Raw genomic sequence first — 26886 nt, forward strand, 5'->3', positions numbered from 1 at the left:
GGAGACCTGGAAGAAGCTCCTGGCTCCTGGCTTCGGACGGGTGCAGCTCTGGCCATTGCAGCCATTTGGGGAGTAAACCAGCAGATGGAAGATAGAATACATCTATCTCTTTTTTTTTTTTTTTAATTTTTTGACAGGCAGAGTTAGACAGTGAGAGAGAGAGAGAGACAGAAAGAAAGGTCTTCCTTCCGTTGGTTTACCCCACAAATGGCTTGCTAAGGCCGGCGCGTTGCGCCGATCAGAAGCCAGGAGCCAGGTGCTTCCTCCTGGTCTCCCATGCGTGTATAGGGCCCAAGGACCTGGGCCATCCTCCACTGCCCTCCCAGGTTAAAGCAGAGAGCTGGACTGGAAGAGGAGCAACCAGGACAGAATCTGGAGTCCTAACCGGGACTAGAACCCGGGGTGCCGGCACCACAGGTGGAGGATTAGCCTAGTGAGCCACGGCACTGTCCCTACCTCTCTCTTTCTCTACCTCCCTCTGTAATTCTTTCAAATAAATGAATTTAAAAAACAAACAAACAAACAAACAAAAAAACCCACAAATATAATCATGGAAAGAAACATATTTTGGTAAGCTTTAAATTATACACATGGTAATTGTTATCACACATCAACAATAATGTCTTCTGCAAAATCAAGCAATGTTCCTTTGGTAATAGTTTGTCATATATAAAGGGTTTTTTTTTTTAATCTCACAAAGTAAATGTGTAGCAGTAGATAGTAACATTCTGAATAATTCTGAATGTTTTTCCAAGCCTTGTTTTACAAATCCTTGCCTAGAACTATACTGTCTTTGGCAATTTCTCCCAGGCTTCAGCCCTGGAGAGCCAGGCATAAAAGTCATAACTGACTTTCTCTGTTGGCAACATGTCCAGCAGCCCAATGGCTGCTGTGAGGCACAGCCAAGGCACTGGTTTCTTCACTACTTAACGACAAAAGTCAACATGAAGGGCTCCCACCATGCATTCTTATCACTAAGGATTTGTCCTTCTCATGTAAATAAAGTGGCATTGCAATTTTTTAAAAGCTTAAATGATGAACAAAAAATTTATATTTGGGTAAATTGCTGGATTGGTGAGCCTAACACAGTGTTCACTTTACCTGTTTGCTGTATAAACTATATTTCTAACTGTGGCTTTAATAAAAATTATACCCATAATTGCATTTTTAAAGTCCTAAACTGCAATGCCAAACTTTTTCTTAAATCTTTTCATACAAATTGATAGGAAATATATATTACTATAGTTTTAATGATTTTATTACTTTTAAAATTTATATGAGTGAGGTTGAGCACTTTTGCATTTGATTATTGTTTCCTGCTAGATTATGGTCTTCTTTTTATTTGATGAATCCCTAAATATTACTTCAAAACTAATTAATAAAATATGAGTTAAAAATTAAGTTCCTTGAAAACTCTAAATCCTGAATGGCAAGCTCATGTTTTACAAGGATATTTCCAAAGCTCATGACAAATGGAATTAAGAGAGGACTTTATTTTGGTATAGAATATTCTGAAATCCATGCATAGCTTTTTCATAATGCACATGTTCCCAGAACTTTTTTGAAGTCCCTTCATACTTTGTGAGCGGACTCAGTCAACATGTAGAAGCTGCCTGAAGGAGGGACATGCAAAAGACCAGAGACTCAGCCTGGGGCCAGGATGGGTGAGGCCAGGGGAGGTTCTATAGGAGCGAGAGCCCTGGTCACCAGGAAGAGTGCTCAAAGCACCAGGCCAGGAAGGACATTTTCCCTGAAGATGGAAATGCTTTCCCATTGCTTAGTCTCTCAGCACCCTTCATCCATGATAGTTAGCTCTATTTCACCCACAGAGCAAGCCAGGAAACCTCTCTCCATTCCTGGTAAGAAAATCAAGCTCTGGGCCGGCGCTGTGGCTCAATAGGCTAATCCTCCGCCTGCGGCGCCGGTACACCAGATTCTAGTCCTGGTCGGGGCACTGGATTCTGTCCTGGTTGTCCCTCTTTCAGGCCAGCTCTTTGCTGTGGCCTGGGAGTGCAGTGGAGGATGGCCCAAGTGCTTGGGCCCTGCACCCCATGGGAGACCAGGAGAAGCACCTGGCTCCTGGCTTCGGATCAGCACGGTGCGCTGGCCGCAGCGTGCCAGCTGCGGCAGCCATTGGAGGGTGAACCAATGGCAAAGGAAGACCTTTCTCCCTGTCTCTCTCTCTCACTGTCCACTCAGTCTGTCAAAATAAATAAATAAATAAATTTTTAAAAAAAAGAAAATCAAGCTCTGCAGTTAAGCTACTTGTTGAAGTCATTCGATGAAAGGAAGACTGGACATGTAGTCTCCTGAATTTGGGCACTGGATTAACTGCAGCAGGAAGATCACAAGGGAAACAACCATAGTTTGCATATTAAAAAAATAAATTGCAAAATGAAAGAGAAGACAGAGAACACTTTCCAGCCCTGCGGAATCAAATGCAGGCAGGACCACTCTGTATCCTGAGTGGTGGGTGCCGTGCAGAAGGGGCTCCTCCTAAGGGGTCAATGGAGCTGAAACCCAGTCTGCACCCTTCCTGGAAGCCATGAGCCCTGGGACAAAGGTCCTATCTGCTGGTCTCCCACTCACACGCTGGGGCCCTTGGAATCCAGGCTTGAAAAACTTGATCAGCGGCCAGCTCTGCAGCTCATTAGGCTAATCCTCCACCTGCAGCGCCGGCACACCAGGTTCTAGTCCCGATTGGGGCACCGGATTCTATCCCGGTTGCTCCTCTTCCAGTCCAGCTCTCTGCTGTGGCCCGGGAGTGCAGTGGAGGATGGCCCAAGTGCTTGGGCCCTGCACCCGCATGGGAGACCAGGAGAAGCACCTGGCTCCTGGCTTCGGATCGGCACAGCGCGCCAGGGGGTGAACCAATTTGGGGGGTGAACCAATGGAAGGAAGACCTTTCTCTCTGTCTCTCTCACTGTCTAACTCTGCCTGTCAAAAAAAAAAAAGAAAGAAAGAAAAGAGAAACGTGATCAGCACTGCATTCAAGTTCTGGACCTCTGAATGGCAGGCACAGCACCTGCACAGGCCACCTCCTGGATGGATGGCACCTCCTGGATCCTGCAAGACCGAGGCTTCCTCTCACCTCCCACCCGTCCTGTGACTCTGGGCTCTCTGCGCCTCTGCTTACCTGGCTACAGATCGCAGTGTAAATGTGTTTCTTGTAGGCATGAAAGTCCCGGTGAATTTATGTAATACTAATTTTAAAATATAATACTTTTTTATATTTAATTTTTAACTTAAGACCTCAGAAAATCTCACTGTCATTCTTCCTCTTTTTCCCCTAGCTTCCTTACAGGAATGAAAACAGGGCAATCATTCCCAAGAGGGAGTCTGAAAGTTTAACTAACGGGCTGACTTCCAGTTTTACATCAATGACATTAATATTTCATAAAATATGTTTTGCCGTGGGGCCATCACTGAGGCGCATCCCACATGGGTGCCGGTTTGAGACCCGGCTGCTCCACTTCTGATCCAGCTCTCTGCTGTGGCCTGGGAAAGCAGTAGAAGATGGCCCAAGTCCTTGGGCCCCTGATCCATGTGGGAGACCTGGAGGAAGCTCCTGGCTCCTGGCTTTGGATTGGCGCAGCTCCAGACATTGCAGCCAATTGGGAGTGAACCATTGGATGGAAGACCTCTTTCTCTCTGCCTCTCCTTTCTCTGTGTAACTCTGACTTTCAAATAAAAAAAGAAATGTTCAAAAAATATGTTTTTCCATTTTTGAAAAGCGTATGAATGAGAAAGAACGGCTGGTGAAAAACGATTAACCGTGATGCAGGATTCACTCAGTGCAGTTCTGCCCATACCTCTCATTCAGACTCAGAACCACACACAGCCCTTGACTGCTGAACAATCGGGACCCATTGTGAGAAACGCGCTGTTAGGGGATTTTGTTGTTGACAGAACGTCACAGAGTATATACTCTGCAAACCTACCTGGATTACCCTACTACACACCCAGGCTACGTGGTACTAGCCTAAGGCTCATCAGGCTCCAAATCTATACCGTGTTTCTGCTCTGAATATCATCAGCAATTGTAATGCAACCATAATTATTTGTGCACCTAAACATATAAAAGTACAGTAAAACTATCAGGTGATAGGAAGTTTTTCAGCTCCCTTGTCATTCCCTGGCACCACTGTCATCGAAGTGGTCTGTTGACCAAAACCTCAAACTGAATATGAGCCAAGCGAAGTATGAACCGTTACAGGTGAGATTCTATTCTATTTTTGCTACACTGCAAAAATATATAATAGTACCACAACCAAATACAGTACATACTAAAAACTCTTGTAATTGTATGTTTCTATGAACTGCTACACCTGAAGACTTGAGTTTTCTCAATCTGGATTTTAAAGGAATAGGTGAAAGCTGCAAAATGCTACCTGTATTGGGATTCATCTTGAAGAATTTTCCATCAGACAAAAGGAAATATGAGAGCTGTCCATTCTTTCCAGAGTCTGCGTCAATTGCTGTAATTTTGCCTAGGACCCCTTGGGGAGCAGGGCTCTCCTCAACTTTCAAAAACAACACACCATGCAAGAAGGCGGGGGGGTTGTCATTCTCATCCAGGACATGAACAATTACTGCGGTGCTCACATTTTGCAACAATCTATCCTCCGGGATGCAGGCAAAGGCTCTGAAACTATAGGCTTGTGTAGATTCATGGTCGAGCCGTCGCCGCAAATAAATCCAGCCCGTGTAAGGGTGGACTCCAAACACGGCCGAGCTCGCGCTGGGTTCCAGTGAGTACACAAGCTGGGACACTGTGGGCTGTGGGCCAAGCCGGTAGGCCTGTATTTGCAGGATTTGCGTCATCAGCGACAGAGACTCACTCACTTCCACTTGATAGACCAAGTTTTCAAAAGCCAAGCGTGGCCTCTGTTGCTGCTGCTCTATGACCACAGTCAATAGCAACAGGGCTGCATGAGGCGGGACACCCAGGTCCTGGGCCCTGAGAGTGAGCGTGTGATTCCGCGGCACGTGGCCAGCAAGGCTCTCGCTGAGGTGCACCACACCAAGCTCCCGGTGGATGGTAAAGATGCCGGGATTCGGGCTGGCGATGTTGTAGCGGATGAGTCCATTCAGCCCACTGTCTTTGTCTTCTGCACGCGCAAAGTACACGGCTGTGCCGGGCGCAGTGGTCTGCGGTACTGTGATCTCATCCGAGGCTTTGGGAAACACGGGGCCGTTGTCATTGACGTCGAGGACAGTGATGTTGACTTCCGTGCTGCTGCAGGCTGGGGAGCTGCCCAGCTGCGCCTGGACCGTGAGCACAACCACAGGCTGGGTTTCATGATCTAGAAGCTTCTGGGTGCGAATCGTGCCCAGCCACGGGTGAATGGAGAAGGTTCCATCTAGATCTCCAGAGGAGATTCTGTACAAGTTTGGTTCTGAAGAATCTGCAAAGGGGGGGGGGGGAGAAGAGAGAGAGAGAGAGAGAGAGAGAGAGAGAGAGAGAGATTATCATTGTATCTTAAATACTAGAATACTATCTACTAGAAACACTGAAAGTGAGTGTATGGATATATATTACATCCACAAGGATACTGTGCAATGTTTTCTTCAATTCTCCAAAGCCTGTTGAAAATAGGACACATGATTTAAGATATTTTTTGACTGACAAGGGACATGCCCAATGAACAAAGAGCAAAAACACAGATTTCACTGTCTTCCTCCAACCTTCTTGCATCGGGGAAAAAGGAAAGACATTCAGAAAATAATCTTTGTTATGTTTGAAAAAGCCAGGTGAAGTTCATATTGATATTTTTCTAGGATGTCTGTCTATGCATGGGAAACACCATCCACAGAGGTTGGGGGAGGGGAAGAGAAGAAACAGGTGGGTACTGGGAGAAGGATAAGTTGTTTGGTGAGGTAATTCACTTCTTGGAATGCACCATGCAGAGACACCTCTGCAATTGGGACAGGTGTGCAGGCTATTTGTTCAGGTACTACTTGAACTGGTAGAAGTTTTTAAGTATTCAGTTGGGTAACAAAAGGGGAATGTTTAAGTAAAATATCAGAATGGAAAGAGTATGCAATTAAATTTTTTAAAAATTTTATTTACTTAGAGAGAAAAAGACAGACAAAGATCTGCCATCTACTGGTTCACTCTCCCAATGCCAAATTCGGGAGCCAGGGACTTAATCCAGGTGTTCCACGTGGGTGGCAGGAATCCAATTACTCAAGCCCTCACTGCTGCCTCCTCGTGTCCGCATTAGCAGGAAGTGGAGTCAGGAGCCAGAGCCAGGAATTGAATCCAGGTACACCTATGTGGGGTGCGGGCATCCTAACTAGGATCTTAACTGTGAGGCTAAATCACTACCTTGCATTTTTTTTTTTTTTGAGACCAAATGAAATTGAGTTACTTGAAAAGCTGTTTAGTACACACTTAATGGGGGAAAAAGGTAGCTGTATAGCAGCAGGAAATACAGTAGGATGTATTTTTGTGTGAAAAGAAAAGATTTAAAACTCTCTGTGTGTGTGTGTGTGTGAATGGGTTAAAGGAGACATACACTTGCTACATTATAATTATTCTATATTGTTTTAAACTTCAAAAAAATTCCTATGATCTTGTGATCAGAAAAAAAAGTACAAGGTAGATGGAAACAATGTTAGAAGAATACAGGGCAAGCCACAGGTTGTGCTCTCTCCCTCAGTCATCTTGCATGGAAAGGAGAAAAGAAGGATTCAAGAATTGAGAGTCTGGGGCTGGCGCTGTGGCAGAGCGGGTTAAAGCCCTGGTCTGAAGTGCCGGCATCCCATGTGGGCACCAGTTCTAGTCCAGGCTGCTCCTCTTCCGATCTAGCTCTCTGCTATGGCCTGGGAATGCAGTGGAGGATGGCCCAAGTCCTTGGGCCCCTGCACCCGCATGGGAGACCTGGAAGAAGCTCCTGGCTTCAGATTGGTGCAGCTCCGGCCATTGCGGCCATATGGGGAGTGAACCAGTGGATGGAAGACCTGTCTCTCTCTGTCTCTATCTCTCTCTGTAACTCTTTCAAATAAATAAAATAAGTCTTTTTAAAAACAAAGAATTGAGAGCCTAAGTGAAGAGAGGAAATGTTCCGATAACAGACTCAGGTGCAGCTTAAGAAACAAGTACTTACTCCAGGGCTCTCTTGCCTTCACTGTCCCAACAAGGCTGTCCACAGGCACATCTTCATAAACCGCGAAGCTATACTGAGGCCTTTCAAATTCCGCAGGGGCCAGCGGTGTCTGGAGAACTTGGACAGTGACGTCAGCGTTCGTGGCAGCTGTGAGCCCACCGCCGTCTCGAGCACTGACCATCAGCAAGAGTGTGGTGGACTCCAAGTGACTCAGAGTTGATGTGGAGTAAATAATTCCTGGGTGGGATAGGAGGAAAATGAACAGCATGCAGGATACGCTGGTGAGCACAGTAAAACCTGCTCTGAGCAGCCTACTGAGAGGTTTAACTTGATGTGTCCACTTCACCAGGCCCTTGGAGTCTATACATTTGATGGAATGGTATTCTGTGTGTCCGTGGGGATGTTTTGCAGGACAGCAACATTTAACTCCATCCACTGAATAAAGCATATGCCCCCCCCTCCCCCCAATGTGGGTGGGTCTCATCCAATCAGTTAAGGGCCTTAAGAGAATATAAAAGCAGATCCTCTCCCAAGTAAGACACAATTCCTTTTGCCTAGAGGCCATCTAACAAGGACCTTTTTATTTATTTTTGTTTTTTTTTTATTTGTTTTTTGATATTTATTTTCCTGACCTCATAATCAAGTAGAAATACTGAATCTTATTGGGCCCTGAGCCTGCTGGACTGGAAACAGAGTTGGTTCTCCTGGTTCTCAGGTCTTTGGGCTCAGACTGGACCTTCACCATCCACTCTCCTGGGTTCAGCCTCTGGACCGACCCTGCAATGTTGGGACTGCTCAGGCTCCAATACCACGTGAGCGGAATTTTTTTATAATACATCTCTTGTTACATATGTACGTGTTTACATACACGCGTGCACACACACACACAGCCTATAGATCCTGTTTCTCTAGAAAACCTCGGGTTTCTCACATGGATATATCCATCTTCCAACCAAAGAACCTAAGCATATGTTTAAATGATGGTGCATTTTCTGTAAGGCATGCAAAATTTTCCTGGCACTGAAACATTAGGCATCTTGGAAATAGATCAACTCAACAGAACTGAAGTTGTGCGGTCCTTTTTATATCTTACTCCCATATCACCAACCAAGGATGATGGAGTATTTCTCACCGTCCAGGGAATGGTAAAATGCATGGTTGCAGGGTGGTTATAACTTGTGCAGGTACTACAGTCCCAAGCCTACAGGTTGAAACTAAAATTGTACCTTCCAAGATATTTTATATCTGCCTTGATCTAAACCATGGTGGAAATCTCTCCTTTTCAATTGACTCTACTCCATCCTCATCAGTGAGAAGATACAATACAATAGCTGAGTGTAAGGAAACTTCAAAAAAGTTAAGTCCAGGGGCACAAGAGTGACCAGTTGGCTTCAGTGTGTAATGTGCTTGAGCAGAGGAAGTATTTACAATTGAGTCAAGGGCAGAGTCAGCAGTGACGACCAAACCCATTGTTTAATATGTTAACACTTTTGGAAACCTGAAGGTAGACCTAATGCAGCCAACAAACACAATGGACCTGTCAGTTTTATTTAATGAGAAAGAAAGCTTATTCAATCAATTTATATCCAAATGAACATGGTTGAACTTAATGAACCAATCATGGTTCAACTCGCTATACCTATCACTTAAGTGAAAGAATACTGCAATTTTTGCTAGTTTATCAGAAGCTGGTAAAAACACCAGAAATATATTAAGTTTTCCAGGCATACAGAAAGTAATACCCACTCAATTTCTTTGTGAAGTCAAATCCTGCCCTCTTACAACTTCAATGTCTTATTCGTATTGCTGTTAGAAAATTTAATGAAATGTTTTATTTCTCATTGGCATAACACAGCATCAACAACTGAAGGAAAATATCTTATCTGATCTGCTCTAGACACAATACCCCCATTTTCTTTTGTCCCTAGCTCTCCTGTGGTATAATTGCCCAAATTTTATAAGGGTAAGGGGTGCAATGTGATGGCAGATGCATGCATTAGTCAGTTCTCTGTCACTGTCATACTACCTGAGAAGGTAACTTCATGAAGGGGGGGGCTTATTCAGCTCAGTTCGGGAGGTGCAATTTCAGTGTCAGCTGCCCCAGGGATACGGCCAGCTGGTAAGGCTGCAGAACAGCTAGCATGCAGCGAGTATAGCGAGGGCTCCCAGAGGCACTGTCGGTATAGACTCAGGATTTTACAGCAAAATAGTGGAGTCTAACTCCTAACCACTAGAATCGATTCAGTTCAGCTTATTGGGCGATAGAACCCCAGAACTTCTTACTCCTCTGTAGCTGTAACTTAAGTGTCTGTTCATCAACCTTTACTTATTATTCTGCCCTCCATCCTTCCCTCGTAGTCTCTGGTAACCACCATTATACTTTTAATTTCTAGGAGATCACTTTTTTTTAAATAGATTCCACATTAGAGTAAGATCATGTTATACTTTTCTTTCAGTCACACAAATTTCATTTTTTTTTTTTTTGACAGGCAGAGTGGACAGTGAGAGAGAGAGACAGGTCTTCCTTTTGCCGTTGGTTCACCCTCCAATGGCTGCTGCGGCCAGCGCACCGCGCCAATCCTAAGCCAGAAGCCAGGTACTTCCTCCTGGTCTCCCATGTGGGTGCAGGGCCCAAGCACTTGGGCCATCCTCCACTGCACTCCCGGGCCACAGCAGAGAGCTGGACTGGAAGAGGAGCAACCAGGACAGAATCCGGCGCCCTGACCAGGACTAGAACCCAGGGCGGAGGATTACCTAGTGAGCTGCGGCGCCAGCCCAGTCACACAAATTTCTAAGTCAGATCTATCCCATCTTTTATTGGTGCATTTTTTAGAAAAAAATTTTTTTTTACTTATATAAGGTGAACAAACTTCATAAATACAGATTTAGTAGCATAGAGATGCTTCCCACTGTATCTTCCCTCCCACCCAAACTCCTACCGTCCCTCCTCCTTTCTTATTCTTTTAATTTTTACAATGACATACTTTCAGTTTAATTTAAAATCATAAGTTTGAGGCCAGTGCTCTGGCACAGTGGGTTAAAGCCCTGGCCTGAAACGCTGACATCCTATATGGGCACTGGTTCAAGTCCCGGCTACTCCTCTTTCCAATCCAGCTCTCTACTATGGCCTGGGAAAGCAGTAGAAGAGTCCTTGGGCCCCTGCACCCACGTGGGAGACCCGGAAGAAGCTCCTGGCTCCTGCCTTTGGATCGGCACAGCTCCGGCTGTTGTGGCCATGTGGGGAGTGAACCAGCAGATGGAAGACCTCTCTCTCTCTCTGTCTCTACCTCTCTCTGTAACTCTTTTAAATAAATAAAATGAATTAATAAAATAAAATAAAATCATAAGTTTAACTCTCTATAAAGTAAAGAATTCAACAAACAGGAGGGGAAAAAAAGGACGTTCCTGTCCACAATAGCAAAGACAAGAAATATGCACCCTGGAAAAAATGGAAAGATATAAACAAGTTTCAAGAGAAGTCATCTTTGTGGGCTGAGGTTATGTAAGGTTACCTCTTACATTCTTATAGTTTAAAAAACATTGAATAAACATGTTATCTTTGTAATATATGTACATATATATACTATAATACTAAAGAAACTCAAAAAGAGAATCCCTTTATATTATTTGTTACTAAAAAATGCTAATTTATTTATACTTTCTTTTAATTAAAAAAAACAATGATTTATTTATTTGTTTGAAAGGCAGTGTTACAGAGACAGAGAGGGAGAGACAGTGGTTCACTCCCCCAATGGTTCACTCCCCCAGTGGCCACAATGGATGAGGCTGGCCAGGCTGAAACCAGGAACCAGGAGCTTCATCCGGGTCTCCCATGTGGATGTAGGGACCCAAGAACTTGGGCCATCTTCCATTGCTTCCCCAGGCACATTAGCAGGGAGCTGGATTGGGAGTAGAGCAGTGGGGACTCGAATGGGTGCTCATATGGGATGCTGGCATTGCAGGCAGCAGCAGCTTAACACATTGTGCCACAATGCTAGCTATATCAACTTTTTTTAATGCTTCGATGGAAACTTGAAAACTACATGTAGTGAAATTTACATCAGATCTTTTTTTTTTTTTTTTTTGACAGGCAGAGTGGACAGTGAGAGAGAGGGAGAGAGAGAGAAAGGTCTTCCTTTTGCCGTTGGTTCACCCTCCAATGGCCGCCGCGGTAGCACGCTGCGGCCGGCGCACCGCTCTGATCCGAAGGCAGGAGCCAGGTGCTTCTCCTGGTCTCCCATGGGGTGCAGGGCCCAAGCACTTGGGCCATCCTCCACTGCACTCCCTGGCCACAGCAGAGAGCTGGCCTGGAAGAGGGGCAACCGGGACAGGATTGGTGCCCCGACCGGGACTAGAACCTGGTGTGCCGGCGCCGCAGGTGGAGGATTAGCCTAGTGAGCCACGGCGCCGGCCTACATCAGATCTTAAAATCAATGCCTCTCAAAATGATTGCACAAGACATTTCTCTAAAAATAGGATTCCTGTTATATAAAAAGTTTCAAGAATGAGTATCAGCAGAAATTTCAGAACCAGCAAGTGAAGACATTCAAGAGAACTATATTCCATTAAATGAATTCCCAAGGCTGAAGTAAACCCGCTCTATTATTTGTCCATAAAAAGCTGAAAATGAAAAATACTTCAAATGTTCAAATAACTAGCAAAATGTGTTATAGTAACACATGGTAAATTGAGAACTGTAATAGAATTAACACTTGTACCATATTCATGATGCTATTTAAAAACACTGTCTCTAGCAAAGTCATCTGATATCTAATGATCTCCTCTCCAGATTTCCGAAGTGGCATTTTTAAATTGAGATTTTTTTTTTTTGACAGGCAGAGTGGATAGTGAGAGAGAGAGACAGAGAGAAGGGTCTTCCTTTTTTGCCATTGGTTCACCCTCCAATGGCCGCTGTGGCCAGCGCATCTCGCTGATCCGAAGCCAGGAGCCAGGGGCTTCTCCTGGTCTCCCATGCTGGTGCAGGGTCCAAGGACTTGGGCCATCCTCCACTGCCTTCCCGTGGTCATAGCAGGGAGCTGGCCTGGAAGAGGGGCAACTGGGATAGAATCCGGCACCCCAACCGGGACTAGAACCCTGTGTGCCGGCGCCACAAGGCGGAGGATTAGTCTGTTAAGCCACGGCGCCGGCCAGAAATGGTTTAATAATAAGGTGTTGGGGTCCCATTTATCTGATGATGGCAAGCAAGAAAGAATGTATAACTTAAATGACATTATCAATATTTTATCCTTGTTATAACATGTTATTTCATATAGAAAAATTAAGTTTATTGAGATCTTAACAAAATTTTACTGGAACTGGCATTGTATGCACTGAATAAAGCCACCATCTATGATGCCAGGATTCTATATTTGGTGACAGTTCGAGTCCCAGCTGTTCCACTTCCAATCCAGCTCCCTGCTAATGTGCCTGGAAAAGCAGCAGAAGATGGCCCAAGTGCTTGGGCCCCTGCACCTATGTGGGAGACCTGGATGGAGTTCCAGGTTCCAGGCAGTGAACTAGCAGATGGAAGATATCTCTCTCTTTCTCTCTCTCTCTCCCCCTCTCTCTTTCTCTCCTGCCCTCTCTTACTCTCTGTCTCCCTCTCTCTCTCCCTCTCTCTCTCTCTCCCTCTCCCCCCACCCAAGTAAATAAAATAAATCTTTAAAAACAAAATTTTACTAATGAATGCCCATTTTGTTTCTCAAATTACAGGTTCTCTGTAAGTTTGAATGAAAGGGAAAGGGAAGAAAAAAGGAGACAAATACAGAGGGCTGTACAAGTGTTAACTGTCAAGACGCTGCAGCCTTAACAAACCTACACAAACTGATCAGTAACCAAGCATGATGCTGACCAAGTAGGTAAGCAGGACATTTCAATCGCAGGGGAGCAGGAGACAACAAAGTTTAAAGTTATAGGTAAACAGGGAAAGTCCACATAAATGTTACCCATTACAAACCGGGCTTCCTGTACAACTTCGCATACAGTAACCATTTCAGGAAATGAATTTATGTTGGGGAGGGCCAGGAATCCCTATTCCCAAAGAGAAATAGTTTGGGAAGGTAAGAAACAGCATAAGTTCTGTTCTTGACTCTAAAGATAAATCCCTCCAACTTCAGGTTTTCATGAGTTTTGAAAAGAAAATGTCTACTATATATTCCTTCATTTCTCATTTCACAGAAACCTGAGAAGTAGACACCATCATTCTAGGGAGTGTCTGCATTGATATATATAAAAACATGGACGTGTGTATACACACATATTTATATACATAGAAACACATACGCCTTTTACTACATGTACATCCGTGTACTATGCTGATCTACCCCAAGTTCCTGTGCTTGTTTTGGTCAAGGTGCTCAGAAGCACATGGGATGTCCTAATTTAATCAACATGTGTAATTTTTTTCAGCCAGAAAAGAGTTTTCTTTGTTCATGAACCCAACTGTATTTCTTCAGATAAAAGAGTTTTAAACACAATACTTATGAGAAAACAAGTTAGATTGCATTATCCTGCAACTCATTACCACTACAGCATTGCAAAGCAAAGCAGCCTGGAAAAGTGGGTGTGAGACAAAGGGAGTCAGGGAGGGACGGCCAAAGCACTTAAGTTGACCAAGTAAAATTCTTTTTCCCTTTTTCTGCTCTTGGGAATTACGAGGTCCTCATAAGCACAGCTCATCTCTGTAGCAGATTATTTTCCAATCCCACAAAAAGGAGCCAAATGGAGGATCCCTTAAGAACTCAGAAGGTGCATCATTGAAAGCTACATTGATTCAGGAGCAATCACTCCAGCCTACAGTCACCAGGCACTTCCTCCTCCAGTACCCAAGCATCAGTGAGACAACAACACGTATCCCGTGACTGTTTTCACTTCCTTTTCTTGGCATCTGGGCATGTACAGTTCAGCACCTTGAGGAAGTCAGATGTTCTGTCCACATGCTTGTGTGAACGCAGGCCTTGGGGCTGAAGTGGTGCTGCAGGTAGCAGTAGCGTGGGAACTTGTAGATCACGTGGCTGGTGGTGCCCTGAGCACTGGCAATGGTGTGATGAGGGAACAGAACAAAGGGGAGAAAGCCAACTCGTTGCCCATGGCAGCATCCCTGTCTGTGAGCCCCAGAGATGCTCCCCATGCCAGAGGACCTAGGGCAGGGATAGAAGTGTTTGCTGTGTGGCTGGCCCTGTGTCCTTCAAAAACATTCCAGTGGCCACATCGTGGTCATCTTTGAAGACTGTCGAACAGTACTGATTCTGTCCTTTTTAGAGTTAACATACAGGGTCTCCGCATTTCCATAGTGGAGAGTTGTCCTGTTCTTGTCTTCCTTGTCCTTTTTGGAAATGGAAACATTTCTCAAAGGCAGAGGAAGAACAATTTTACTTCATTCCCCAGGGTACCCAGATGCACCATGGGATCATTGGATGCAGGCAGGTTTGCATGGTTGTATGACAAATAGACATTATACCCTGACTCTAGATTTACCAACAAATTCCTGTTCACCCTCTTTAGGGTGAACATCAGTCCTATGAGTCTGAGGGTCCTTAAAGGAATTCAAAGAAATACTGACTCCCCATTAGGATTTGAAATATGAGAGTACACCCCACCAAAATCTACACTTGTTATTTCCACTGCTTCTGGTTTGTCTCCAGTTGCTGCTGCGACTTGAGTGCAAAGTCTCTGGGATGCTGTGTCCCCGCTCCAGTTGGCCACTTCTGCTGTCACATCCACTTCCACTCACTGCCTGCCAGTGTAGCCCCGAATCATTATACTTGAACAATGCATTATACATCAGTACATTATACTAGAATTCCATCTGATTTCCAGGTTAATGGAGGGAGTCACCAGAAAGGTGCCTATGTACTGTGTATGTTTAAAGTAGACTCTCTGAGACTCTACAAAGTCATTTATGTAGGGACTGCTATTCTATTCTATTCAAGACCACTGCAGACTTGGCTAATGGGAGGTTCTTATATTTAAAGAGCTACAGAAAAATAACTTTTAACTCCCAGATGCCCATCAACCAGTCTTCCTCGTACTGAACACTAATAATTTTCAGTTTAACTCTTTCTACCATTCCTTGATGTGTACTTTTTATCATAACAAGTCACAAGTTTTGTGTCACAAAACTGGATTTTAAAAATATGATTATAGCGACCAGTGTTGCGGCACTGTGTGTTAAGCCACCACTTGCAATGCTGGCATCCCATAGTGGACTGGCAATTCAAAACCTGGCTGCTCTGCTTCTAATCCAGCTCCCTGCTTACGTGCCTGGGAGATAACTAATGATGGCTCAACTACTTGGATCCCTGACACCCACACAGGGGACCCAAATGGAGTTCCTGGCGCCCAGCTTTGCCCTCCCAGACCTGGATGTTGCTGCCATTTGGGGAATAAACCAGTGGATGAACATTTTTCTGTCTTTTTCTCCCTCTCTTGGTCACTCTGCCTTTCAAATAAATAAATAAATTGTAAAGAAATACTGTAGATAAGGATATTTTATCATATATTCCAAACAAGCTAGAAGAAAGGACTTTGAATGTTTTTGACAAAGGAATGATGAATGTATGTTTATTCTAATTTGGACATTACACAATGTACATCAAAATATGGTATGATACTCCATAAATAAGTTCAACTTTCATATGTCAATCAAAAATATTTAAAATTTAAAAGAATTTTCAGTGTCATGATTTTTTCTGAAAACATCTGATTTAGGAATTTGTATGTGTCCAGCTCTTGTTGTTGCTACATTGAAGATGTTTTTTTGTTTTTTTGTTTTGACAGGCAGAGTGGACAGTGAGAGAGAGAGACAGAGAGAAAGGTCTTCCTTTACCGCTGGTTCACCCCCCAATGGCCGCTGCAGCCAGCGCACTGAGGCCGGCGCACCGCGCTGATCCGATGGCAGGAGCCAGGTGCTTCTCCTGGTCTCCCATGGGGTGCAGGGCCCAAGCACTTGGGCCATCCTCCACTGCACTCCCGGGCCACAGCAGAGAGCTGGACTGGAAGAGGAGTATCCGGGACAGAATCCGGCGCCCCGACTGGGACTAAAACCAGGAGTGGCGGTGCCGCAGGTGGAGGATTAGCCTAGTGAGCCACGGTGCCGGCCTTGAAGATGTTTCTGTGGAGTGGGTATTTAGCTTAGTGATTAAGATGCCACTTGGGATACTTGCATCCTGTATTAGACTGTTCAGGTTTGAGTTAGGAACTGCTCCTGATGCCAGCTTCCTGCCAATGTGCATATTATAAGAAAATATTTCTGTAACAGATGATCTACTTAATTAACAGGATATATTGAAAGCATATAATCATTATCACAGGCTTAAAATTTTGGTCTCCCTAGTGCATTCAGTACTTCACAAATAAGTGAAGTTTGTGATTTCCTTATCCTTGCCTTCAGATGCTATGTTTGTTAGATTTTGGATTTTATTTGCTAATGTTAATTTCTTAGCGCTACGTTTATATGTGAATGATTTTGATCAGATCTTGACAAAACCAGACTTCCTACATAAACCTGGCATCTCAGATATTTTCCATATAGGTAGCTGCTTCTTAAAAGGAAAGCAAGAAATCTATTTTTTGGAGTTTATGAAATTATAAAGGAGTACAGACTCAGACCCTTAGAGAAAGAAATAGCCAGGTTTCAGTCCGACTTCTATTAGTTCATACGTTGACCTTGAGTAACTGCTTAAACTCTCTGAGCCTCTTTTTATTATCTGCAAACAGATTACAGGATCAGACTAGTCCCATTTACTGTGCAGATTAAATAGTTTTTATAAAGGAATCACAGTGAGGATAAACAGTGCATACAACCAATTCACACAGTATTAACACAATACTTGCTCCCTTTCCTCTCTCCTAAGGACTACAAAGTCCTAGGTGAGTAATTCCATGTATCAAGGACAAATTGATAATGAGTGAGTAAAAAGTCTTTTAGGGATAGTTGGAGGAACTAGAGACGCATCAATTTTCCTCTGCAAAGGGTACATAAGAAGTCCAACAGCAGAGGGGACCTGTGACCCATCTGTCCTAGTAGCCTGCCTACTAAAGGCACCAAGAAGCATTGTGGAGGAGGCTGTAATTACATTTACTCCAGCAGGTCCGTCCCCATCCAACAAAATGGTCCTGATTCCCAGTCTGCCATTTTATTCCGCTGCGACTGAGGCAGGGAGGCAATATCAGCAGGAGGAGCTGAGGTTTGACAGCAATGCCCTGCTGCCCTGCCAGCCTGCTCTAGCCCTGCGTGGCAGCAGCACAGCAGAACAACCTATGGTGTAACAGCCCAGGCTGACCTCATGATAGTCCCGATAGACCAAGTGACAGCTCTGGCCAGCCCATGGAGAAGCCCCAGCTGGTGTCACAGAGTGACAGGTAGTTCTGTACCACTCAAATCCCATTTCCAAGCACTGTTCAAACCCCCTTCTATATATGGACAAGCCCTTCCCCCACCTTCTGTGTAGTGGAAAAAAGTTCCTTGATATTGCAAACTTAGAACAAGTGCCAGGAAAAAAAAAAGATCTCCAATATGGCTACAGGTGCATCCCATGCTGACTTGGGTCATTATAACATCCTTTGTAATAAAATTACCATGGCTGGCACTCCCTGATGCCATGACACTCTGGAGATTTCCAAAAAAGGGAATGGAAGACACCTGCTACCATGTCTTGCCTGAACCATGGCGGTGATTACAGTTCTCTCTCTCCTGAGCTTGCTTACATTCCATCCCGAGTGTGTACTTTGGCTTTAAATAAATCTTGCTTCTTACCTGCATCTATGTCTCCTCCTTGAATTCTTTCTTGTGTGGAGACAAGAACCTGGACCAAGCCTAGCCAGAGGCCATCCCACAAGGGCTGAGTGGATGCGCATTTTCCATTACTGTGGATAGTGGACTCATAAATCTTCATGGATTTGCAACGTGTCACCCTAAGTCAATATTTCAAAACCTGCACTTACCCCGCCAGCTCTGGGCGCCTGGCAGATAAAGTGGCACCAGTGTTATGTGACTGCCCGACACGGGTGCCAGGAGCTGGAGGGCAGCCAGGAGTGGAGTCACACAGAGCTGGGGCCCAGCCACAGCACAGCTACGGCACCTGCCAAGCCCAACTGCACCATTGTCTGTCCTATTGCACCATATTCAGCAGAGAAAAGCCGGCCCAGTGCACCTCTATTCTGCTCTTACCAGCATCACAGTCAGAGTCAGGACAAGGTGTGGAGCAAAGGACAGATCCCCTGCATCCTGCAACTGTGACAGTTTTGGGGGCAGTATCCCCAGAGCTACACTCACGCATTCTATGTGAGCCAGGGGAATTCACATTAGCTTTTGGGCACCAACACCAGAAACAGCCCATAAAAAATATCTGTTCCTACCCTGGGAGATCTGGGTAATGGCCCACTACACCCTGCAATACTGGACTGTTAGCAATTTATTCTAAATTTCTTATTGTCACTGGAATCTACCCAGGAGACATAGGGTAAAACCTACCTGCATTCCACCTCTCTGGACTCACACCCTCCTGAATAAAATCTCCTGTATCCCCTATAGTCAGCCTGCAGGACTGGAATAAGGTCCAGTTCGCATCCCCTAGTCCTAGGACTAGGGCTATTGGTATATAAGCCACAGCACCAGTTGGACTCTCCCAGCAGGACCTGAGAAGGGTCCATTCCCATCACACAGTCCTAGAGCCACAGCAATCGGTGCCACAAGCCCCAGCATCACTCAGGCTAGAACAAGGCCCTGGCTACCACAGTCACCAGGAAGACTGACCATGAACTCTCTGTGGACCCAAGGAAACCCTTATTCATCTCAGAGCCACACTTCTATCCCTGTGAGCTGCAGACTCACAGACACAGCTGACACTGATTAAGACAAAGGAAATCACTTGGAGACTCACTCCTGGGCTCACCTAGAACCAAGGCCAAGGCCACAAGCCAAGTGACACCCTGCTAAACCATAAATTCTTTTCCAATAAACACACTCCATAAAGAAGAAGGGACGAGTACACCAGATGGGCAGACATCAACGTAGGGACACAGGAGATGCGAAGAAGCAAGGTAGCATGACACCTCCCTAAGAACACACTACTCTTCCAGAAATCGATCCTGAACTGAAGGAGAGCTATGAAATGACAGACACAGGGGCCAGTGCTGTGGCGTAGCAGGTAAAGCTGCTGCCTGCAGTGCTGGCATCCCATATAGGCGCCGGTTCAAGTCCCGGCTGCTCCACTTCCGATCCAGCTCTCTGCTACACCCTGGGAAAGCAACGAAAATGGCCCAAGTCTTTGGACCCCTGCACCTGCGTGGGAGACCCAGAAGAAGCTCCTGGCTCCTGGCTTCAGATCGGTGTAGCTCCAGCCGTTGCGGCCAGTTGGGGAGTGAACCAGCGGATGGAAGAACTCTCTCATTCTCTCTGTGTAACTCTTTCAAATAAAATAAATAAAAAGAAATGACAGATAATGATGGCAAGGAAACTCAATGAGAGGCAGAAAATACAGGTAGATTTAAAGAAATGAGGAAATCAGAGCCGGCGTCATGGCTCACTAGGCTAATCCACTGTCTGCAGTGGTGGTACCCCAGGTTCTAGTCCCAGTCGGGGCACCGGATTCTGTCCCGGTTGCTCCTCTTCCAGTTCAGCTCTCTGTCGTGGCCCGAGAAGGCAGTGGAGGATGGCCCAAGTGCTTGGGCCCTGCATCCGCATGGGAGACCAGGAGGAAGCACCTGGCTCCTGGCTTCAGATTGGCGCAGCGTGCCAGCCATAGCGGCCATTTGTGGGGTGAACCAACGGAAGGAAAACCTTTCTCTCTGTCTCTCTCTCTCTCACTAACTCTGCCTGTCAAAAAAAAAAAAAAAAAAGAAATGAGGAAATCAATGAGCCACATGATTAGAAATATTACTAAGGAGTTGGAACTCATTAAGAAGAACTGAGAGCCAGGAACTCAATCCAGATTTCCTGAATGGTGACAAGTACATCTGAGGATCGTCTGGTGCTTCAGGATGAACACTGGAAGAAACCTGGAATGAGAAGCCAAGCCAGGACTGAAACCCGGCACTCTGACGTGGGATGCAGGGATCCCAGGTGGTGCCTCCACTGCTGTGCCAAATGCTTCCCTCGAAGTTTATTTTCAAATTCCACTTTGCATGTACTTTTAAAAAGATTTAGTAATTTTAGTACGTTTGTTATTTAAAATGCAGAGGGACAGAGACAGAGAGAGAGGGAGAGAAAGAGAGATATCATCTATCCACTGGTTTGCATTCCAAATGGCCACAGCATCCAGGGCTGTGGGCCTGGCTTGATGGCTAGAGCCAGAAACTCCATCCAGGCCTCTCACATGGGTGACAGGAACTCAAGTTCTGCAGCCATTATCTGCTGCTTCCCAGGCATATTATCAGGGAGCGGGATCAGACACAGAGTTTCTGGGACTCTGACTGGCTCTCTGATGTGGGGTGTGGGCATTCCAAGCACCAATTTAACTCACGGCGCCACAGCACACCACAACCCATACAGTCTTTCCAATTCCCTAACTACAAATACCTGTGACACAAAATTGTCCTAAATAGTTACTATTCTCCAGAATACAAACTCTACTATCCAACAGCACCAGTGTACACCTTGGCTAATTTACCTTAATGTCTTTATAATAGGCATGAGTATGGGAATGTATTTGTTAGCGTGGGCATGCGTGGCAATAGCTGTACCAAGCTCCTCTTATATTTTTTATTCTTCTTGCTACCTGTTACACTTCCCTCTCCTCTAAGTAAGGAAGTTTAGTAAAGTTAATTTCCCCCTGAAAGTCAAATATCCTTAGATGAATTACTCAGCAAGTAATGACAATTCCCTATTCCATATCTGTGTTTGAACTTGGTAATCGGAACTTCAGTGGAAAGCAGAGAAAGATCCATTTTCCAGAAGTTGAATTCAGGTTTAAGTCAGATTTGTTCTTTTCTCTTTTTGTTTGTTTGTTTTTGTCTTTTCTTGCATATTGTTCAGGGACTACAGATCTTTCCTGTATTAACCTCTTTCTCGTGCTCCCCTACTTGGGATGCCTGCTTAAGTAAGGACCCATACTCCCTCTCCTCTTGAAAACCTACCACTATCTCTTTCCAATTCTCCTATGGATATAAATTAGGGAACAGACTTATTGGCTTAAGGCCAAAGCAGTATCACAGGCTGATACCGTAGCACCTTCCACATTATAGCACTTCTCATTGCCCACGTTTTCCTAGTAGGAGTCAACTCCAGCGTGGCAGCCCAACCCAACATGGACCAACACAAGAAGTTGTATAAACAAGCAGCATACAACTAAGCTCAAATTTGAGTATTTGTAGGTCAACAGACTAAGAATTTTACACATCCTTAGCAGCACTGTCAACAGGGAAACTAAGAATCCTTTCAACACAAAGATATCACAGTGATGTTCATAGGCTGCTAAAAGCAGGGATCTCCCTGAGACAAATCCTAAAGTGATGGGGATTTCTACTTTCCAGGTCTCCATCCTTCATCAACTTTACAAAGCTTGGCTAGCATTCCAAACTTCCCTACTATACAGAATAATGTCCCAGGAAAGATTAACACTCTGGAATGTTATTATGGCAGAGACACTCAATGTGAAATTTCCAATATGTCACATACATGTGACAAATCAGAGTAGTGTCTTTGAAGTAACTATCCAACTGTTTGTTTCCAGGAAAACACTTTGTGCTTGGCACCCACAGAGCACATTATAAATCGTGAGTATCTTCCTGCCTGTGTCTTTGGAAGCATCTAGCCAGCAAATGCAGTGGTGTACAAACATCACTACGATGAAGTGGGGGCCAAGAGCTCTAGGAGCTTGTCCTGTGCCCAGTGTGCAGAATCCCTGGCAGTTTTGAGAGTGCTCCTAGGACTACAAGTAGCTGGCAGGCTACTAGGTGTGTCAGATACTGCAGTACCACAACATGTAACTAGTATTCTTCATATTCTAAAGCACAGCCCAGATCCCACAGCCTCTTCCAACTCAGATGCAGCTCTCAGCAGTAACAAGAGCCCATCCATCACCCAGGACACAGTGCATGCTAGCATGACTCCTGTTTGTTTCACGTAGAAAGAAGCCTCAGAGGACTTCAGTACTGGCTTGAGGTGCACGAGAAATTTTGAATTTTGGGAAGATCCCCTCCCCAAAGGACAGGAGCAGCCTCTATGCCTCTGAGAAAAAGAGATCACAAGATTTCCCTGCTGGGCCATCAAGTTGCAGATTTCTCAATGGAAACTACAGGCCAGAAGAGAGTGAGATGATATATTCAAGGTCCTAAAAGAAAAACTTTCAACCAAGATTATTGTATCCAGTCAAGCTATCCTTTAAAAGTGAGGGAGGGGACGGAGCCACGGCTCACTAGGCTAATCCTCTGCCTGTGGCGCCAGCACCCCAGGTTCCAGTCCTGGTCGGGGCGCAGGATTCTGTCCTGGTTGCTCCTCTTCCAGGCCAGCTCTCTGCTGTAGCCTGGGAAGGCAGTGGAGGATGGCCCAAGTCCTTGGGCCCTGCACCCACATGGGAGACCGGGAGAAGCACCTGGCTCCTGGCTTCGGATCAGTGCAGCGCACCAGCCGTAGCGGCCATTTGGGGGGTGAACCAATGAAAGGAAGACCTTTCTCTCTGTCTCTCTCTCTCTCTCACTTTCTAACTCTGCCTGTCAAAAAAAAAAAAAAAACAGTGCAGGAGAAATAAGTATTTTCCAGAAAAGCAAAAGCTGAGGGGATTTACCACCACCTGAGCAGCCTTACAAGAAACCCTGCAGTCCTGCGTTAGAAGTGAACGTGGAACACACATCACCACCATTCACTGCCAGGGCAGGTAGAATCTGCATCCAGTTATCAAAATGATGGGTTTTAGTTCTTAACTATCAATATTAACCTTGAATTGAAATGGATTAAATTCACCAAGCAAAAGACTTACGTTGGCTGAATGGATAAAAAGCCAATACCCCACTCTATGCTGCCTACAAGAAACTCACTTCACAAAAAGAAATACACACAGACTGAAAGTGAAGTGTTGGGAAAAGATACACCAGGCAAATGGAAACCAAAAGCAAGCAGGTGTAGCTATCCTTATGTCAGATAAAATAGACTTTAAATCAAAAGCTGTAAAAAAAGAAGGATAAAAGGTTCTCTTCAGCAAGAAGACAAAACAATCATAAACATATAAGCAGCCAACAGAAAACCACCCAGATAATACAGGAAATACTGTTAGAACTAGCAGGAGAGGGGCTGGCACTGAGGCACAGTGTTAACCCACTGTGCCTGAAGTGCTGGTATCCCATATGGGTGCCGGTTCGAGATCTATCTGCTCTACTTCCGATCCAGCTCTCTGCTGTGGCCTGGGAAGGCAGTAGAAGATGGCCCAGGTCCTTGGGCCCCTGAACGCATGTGGGAGACCCAGAAGAAGCTCCTGGCTTCAGATCAGCACAGATCCGGCTGTTTTGGCCGACTGGGGAGTGAACCATCAGATGGAAGACCTCTCTCTCTCTCTTTCTCTCCCTCTCCTCTCTCTGTGTAACTCTGGTTTTCAAATAAATAAATAAATAAATCTTTAAAAAAATAACAAGAGAGATAGATTCCAATTCAACAATAGTGGGTTATTTCAATACCCTACTCCTTTCAATGGACAAGTCATCTAGACTGAAAATCAAGAAAGATACACCGGAGTTGAAATATACTATCAAGCAAATGGACCTAACAGACATTTACAGGACATTTCACTCAACAGCTACAGAATACATATGCTTCTGATCAAAACATAGAACATTTTCCAGGATAGACCACATATTACGCCACAAACCAAGTCCCAGCAAATTAAAAAAAAATACTGAAATCACACCATGTATCTTCTCAGAACATAAAGGAATAAAACAAGAAAAATAGAACAGTCAAATACTTGTAAATTAAACAACAAGCTACTAAATGATCAATAGGTCACTGAAGAAATTACAAAGAACTTTCTGGAAATATAGGAAAATGAAAACATATCAAAACCTGTGAGATACAACAAAAGCAGTATTTAGAGAGAAGGTTATAGCACTAACATTATAGCTTTTTGCTTATATTAACAAGAGAAATATTTCAAATTGAAGCTTTAATGATGCATCTTGAAGACTTAGAAAAACAAGAACAAACTAAACCAAAATCACCAGGAGGAGAGAAATAATAAGTATCACAACAGAATTCAATGATTGAAACTAAAAAAGAAAAAAATACAAAAAAATCAACAAGGGGCCGGCACTGTGGTGTAGTGGATAGGGCCACCGCCTGCAGTGCTGGCATCCCATATGGACATTGGTTCATGTCCTGGCTGCTCCACTTCCAATCCAGCTCTCTGCTATGGCCTGGAAAAGCAGTAGAAGATAGCCCAGGTGCTTGGGCCTCTGCACTCATGTGGGAGACCAGGAAGAAGCTCCTGGCTCCTAGCTTCAAATCCACACAGATCCTGCCTTTGCAGCTACCTGGGAAGCGAACCAGCGGATGGAAGACTCCCCCCCTTCCCTCCCTCCCTCTCTTTCTGCCTCTCTGTAGCTCTGCCTTTCAAATAAATTAATTAAAAAATTCAAAAATTTTGAAAAAAAGATCAACAAAACAAAAGGTGTTTTTTGCAGAAGATAAACAAAACAGATAAACCTCCGGTCAGGCTAACAAAGGAAAAAAAGAGAAAAAGCTCAAATAAGTAAAATTAGAGATGAAACGAGAGACATAAAGACCAACACCACTGAAATACAAAGGATCAAAAGAAATTACTGTGAAGAACTACATGCTAATAAACTGGAAAATGTCGAAGAAATGGGTAAATTCCTGGATCCATACAGCCTACCAAGGTTGAGTCAGGAGGATACAACCTAAAAAGACTCATAAGAAGCAATGAGAGTGAAGCAATACTCAAAAGTCTTCCATCAAGGAAGAGTCCGGGACCTGATGGCTTTACTACTGAATTCTACAAAACATTCAAAGAGGACGTAACTCCAATACTCTTCAGTCTATTCCAAAATATTGAACAGGATGGAACTCTGCCAAATTCTTTTTATGAGGCCAGCATTACTTGATACAAAAATCAGAGAAACGACGTAAAAAGCTACAGATTTATGTCCTTAATGAATATAGATGCAAAGATTCTCAATAAAATCCAATCAAATAAAAAAACCACATCAAAAAGATCATATATCACAAGCTAGCAGGATTTATCCCAGAAAAGCAAAAGTGATTCAACATTTGCAAAACAATAAATGTCATAAATCATATCAACAGAATAAAGAACAAAAACCGTATGGTCATCTCAATAGATGCAGAGAAAGCATTTGATGAGAGTCAACATCCCTTCATGATAAAAACCCTTGACAAACTAGATAAAAAGGAACATTTCTAAAAATTATAAAGGCTATATATCACAAACCAATTGCCAATATAATACGGAATGGGTAAAAGCTGACAGCATTCCCCTCAGGTCTGGAACAAGACAAAGATGTCCACTTTCACCAATCTTATTCAATACAGTACAGGAAGTACTAGCAAGGGCAAATAGGGATAAGAAAGAAATAAAGGGCATCAAATTTGGAAAAAAGAAGTTAAATCATCCATGTTTGCAGATGACATAATGTTGTACATGGAGAAACCTAAACACTGCACCAAAAAGCTGTTGGACTGTTAACCAATTCAATAAAGCTGCGAGTTACAAAATAAACATAGGAAAAACAGTAGCTTTTTTGTATGCTAATGGTGAATTCACAGAGAAATCAAAAAATAAATCCCATCCATAATAGCCAAAAAAAAAAACCACTTAAGAATAAAATTAACCAAAGAAATGAAAGTTCTCTAAAATGGAAATTATCAAACACTGATGAAAGAAGTCATCAAGGGCATAAAAAAAATTGAAAAATATTCCTTGCTCACGGATCCAAACAATCAATATCATTAAAATGTCTATACTACCTACAGCAATCTACAGAGTCAATTCAATCCCTCTCGAAATGCCAATGACATTTTATAGGACTAGAAAAAGCAATTCTAAAATTCATCTGGAATCACAAAGACCCAGAAGAGTCAAAATGATCCTGAATAAGAACAGAAAAGCTGGAGGCAGCACAACATCTGACTTCAAAGCATAGTACAAAGCTATAGTAATTAAAACAGCATGGTACTGGCATAAAAACCCATACATAGATCAACATAATTAATTAATTACATTGAAATTAATCCCCATAAATACAGCCAACTGATTTTTGATGAAAGTGCTCAGACCATTCAGTGGAAGAAGTCTTGTCAACAAATGGTGCTGGCAAAACTAGATTTATATACGTAGAAGAATGAAAGTACATCCATACCTCATACAAAATCAACTCAAGATGGATCAACGACCTAAATTTAAGACCTGAGACTGTGAAGTTGCTGGAAGAAAATGTAGAGGAAACACCCCAAGACATTGGGTTAGAGGACAACTTCTTGGACAAGACCTCCAAACCACAGACAACAAAAGCAAAAGTAAACAAATGGGATTATTTTTTTTCTTTTTCTTTTTTTTTTTTTTGACAGGCAGAGTGGACAGTGAGAGAGAGAGAGAGAGAGAGAGAAAGGTCTTCCTTTTTGCCATTGGTTCACCCTCCAATGGCTGCTGCGGCCAGCGCTTCGTGCTGATCCGAAGCCAGGAACTGGTGCTTCTCCTGGTCTCCCATGTGGGTGCAGGGCCCAAGCACTTGGGCCATCCTCCACTGCACTCCCTGGCCACAGCAGAGAGCTGGCCTGGAAGAGGGGCAACCGGGACAGGATTGGTGC

General features: G+C 44.1%; 1 protein-coding gene across 1 annotated transcript in view; it reads right to left on the reverse strand.

Annotated features, from left to right (window-relative positions):
* Positions 1-26886, reverse strand: part of DCHS2 (dachsous cadherin-related 2) — a 315764-nt gene that overhangs the window by 89113 nt on the left and 199765 nt on the right. The window contains exons 4-5 of the mRNA XM_062199052.1: positions 7113-7349; positions 4392-5408 (exon numbers count right to left, since the gene is read on the reverse strand). Coding sequence (XP_062055036.1) covers positions 4392-5408; positions 7113-7349 — 1254 coding nt within the window. The remainder of the gene's footprint in view (positions 1-4391; positions 5409-7112; positions 7350-26886) is intronic.

This window comes from Lepus europaeus, chromosome 8, assembly GCF_033115175.1.
Source record: "Lepus europaeus isolate LE1 chromosome 8, mLepTim1.pri, whole genome shotgun sequence".
In the NCBI taxonomy this organism is placed as follows: Eukaryota; Metazoa; Chordata; class Mammalia; order Lagomorpha; family Leporidae; genus Lepus; species Lepus europaeus.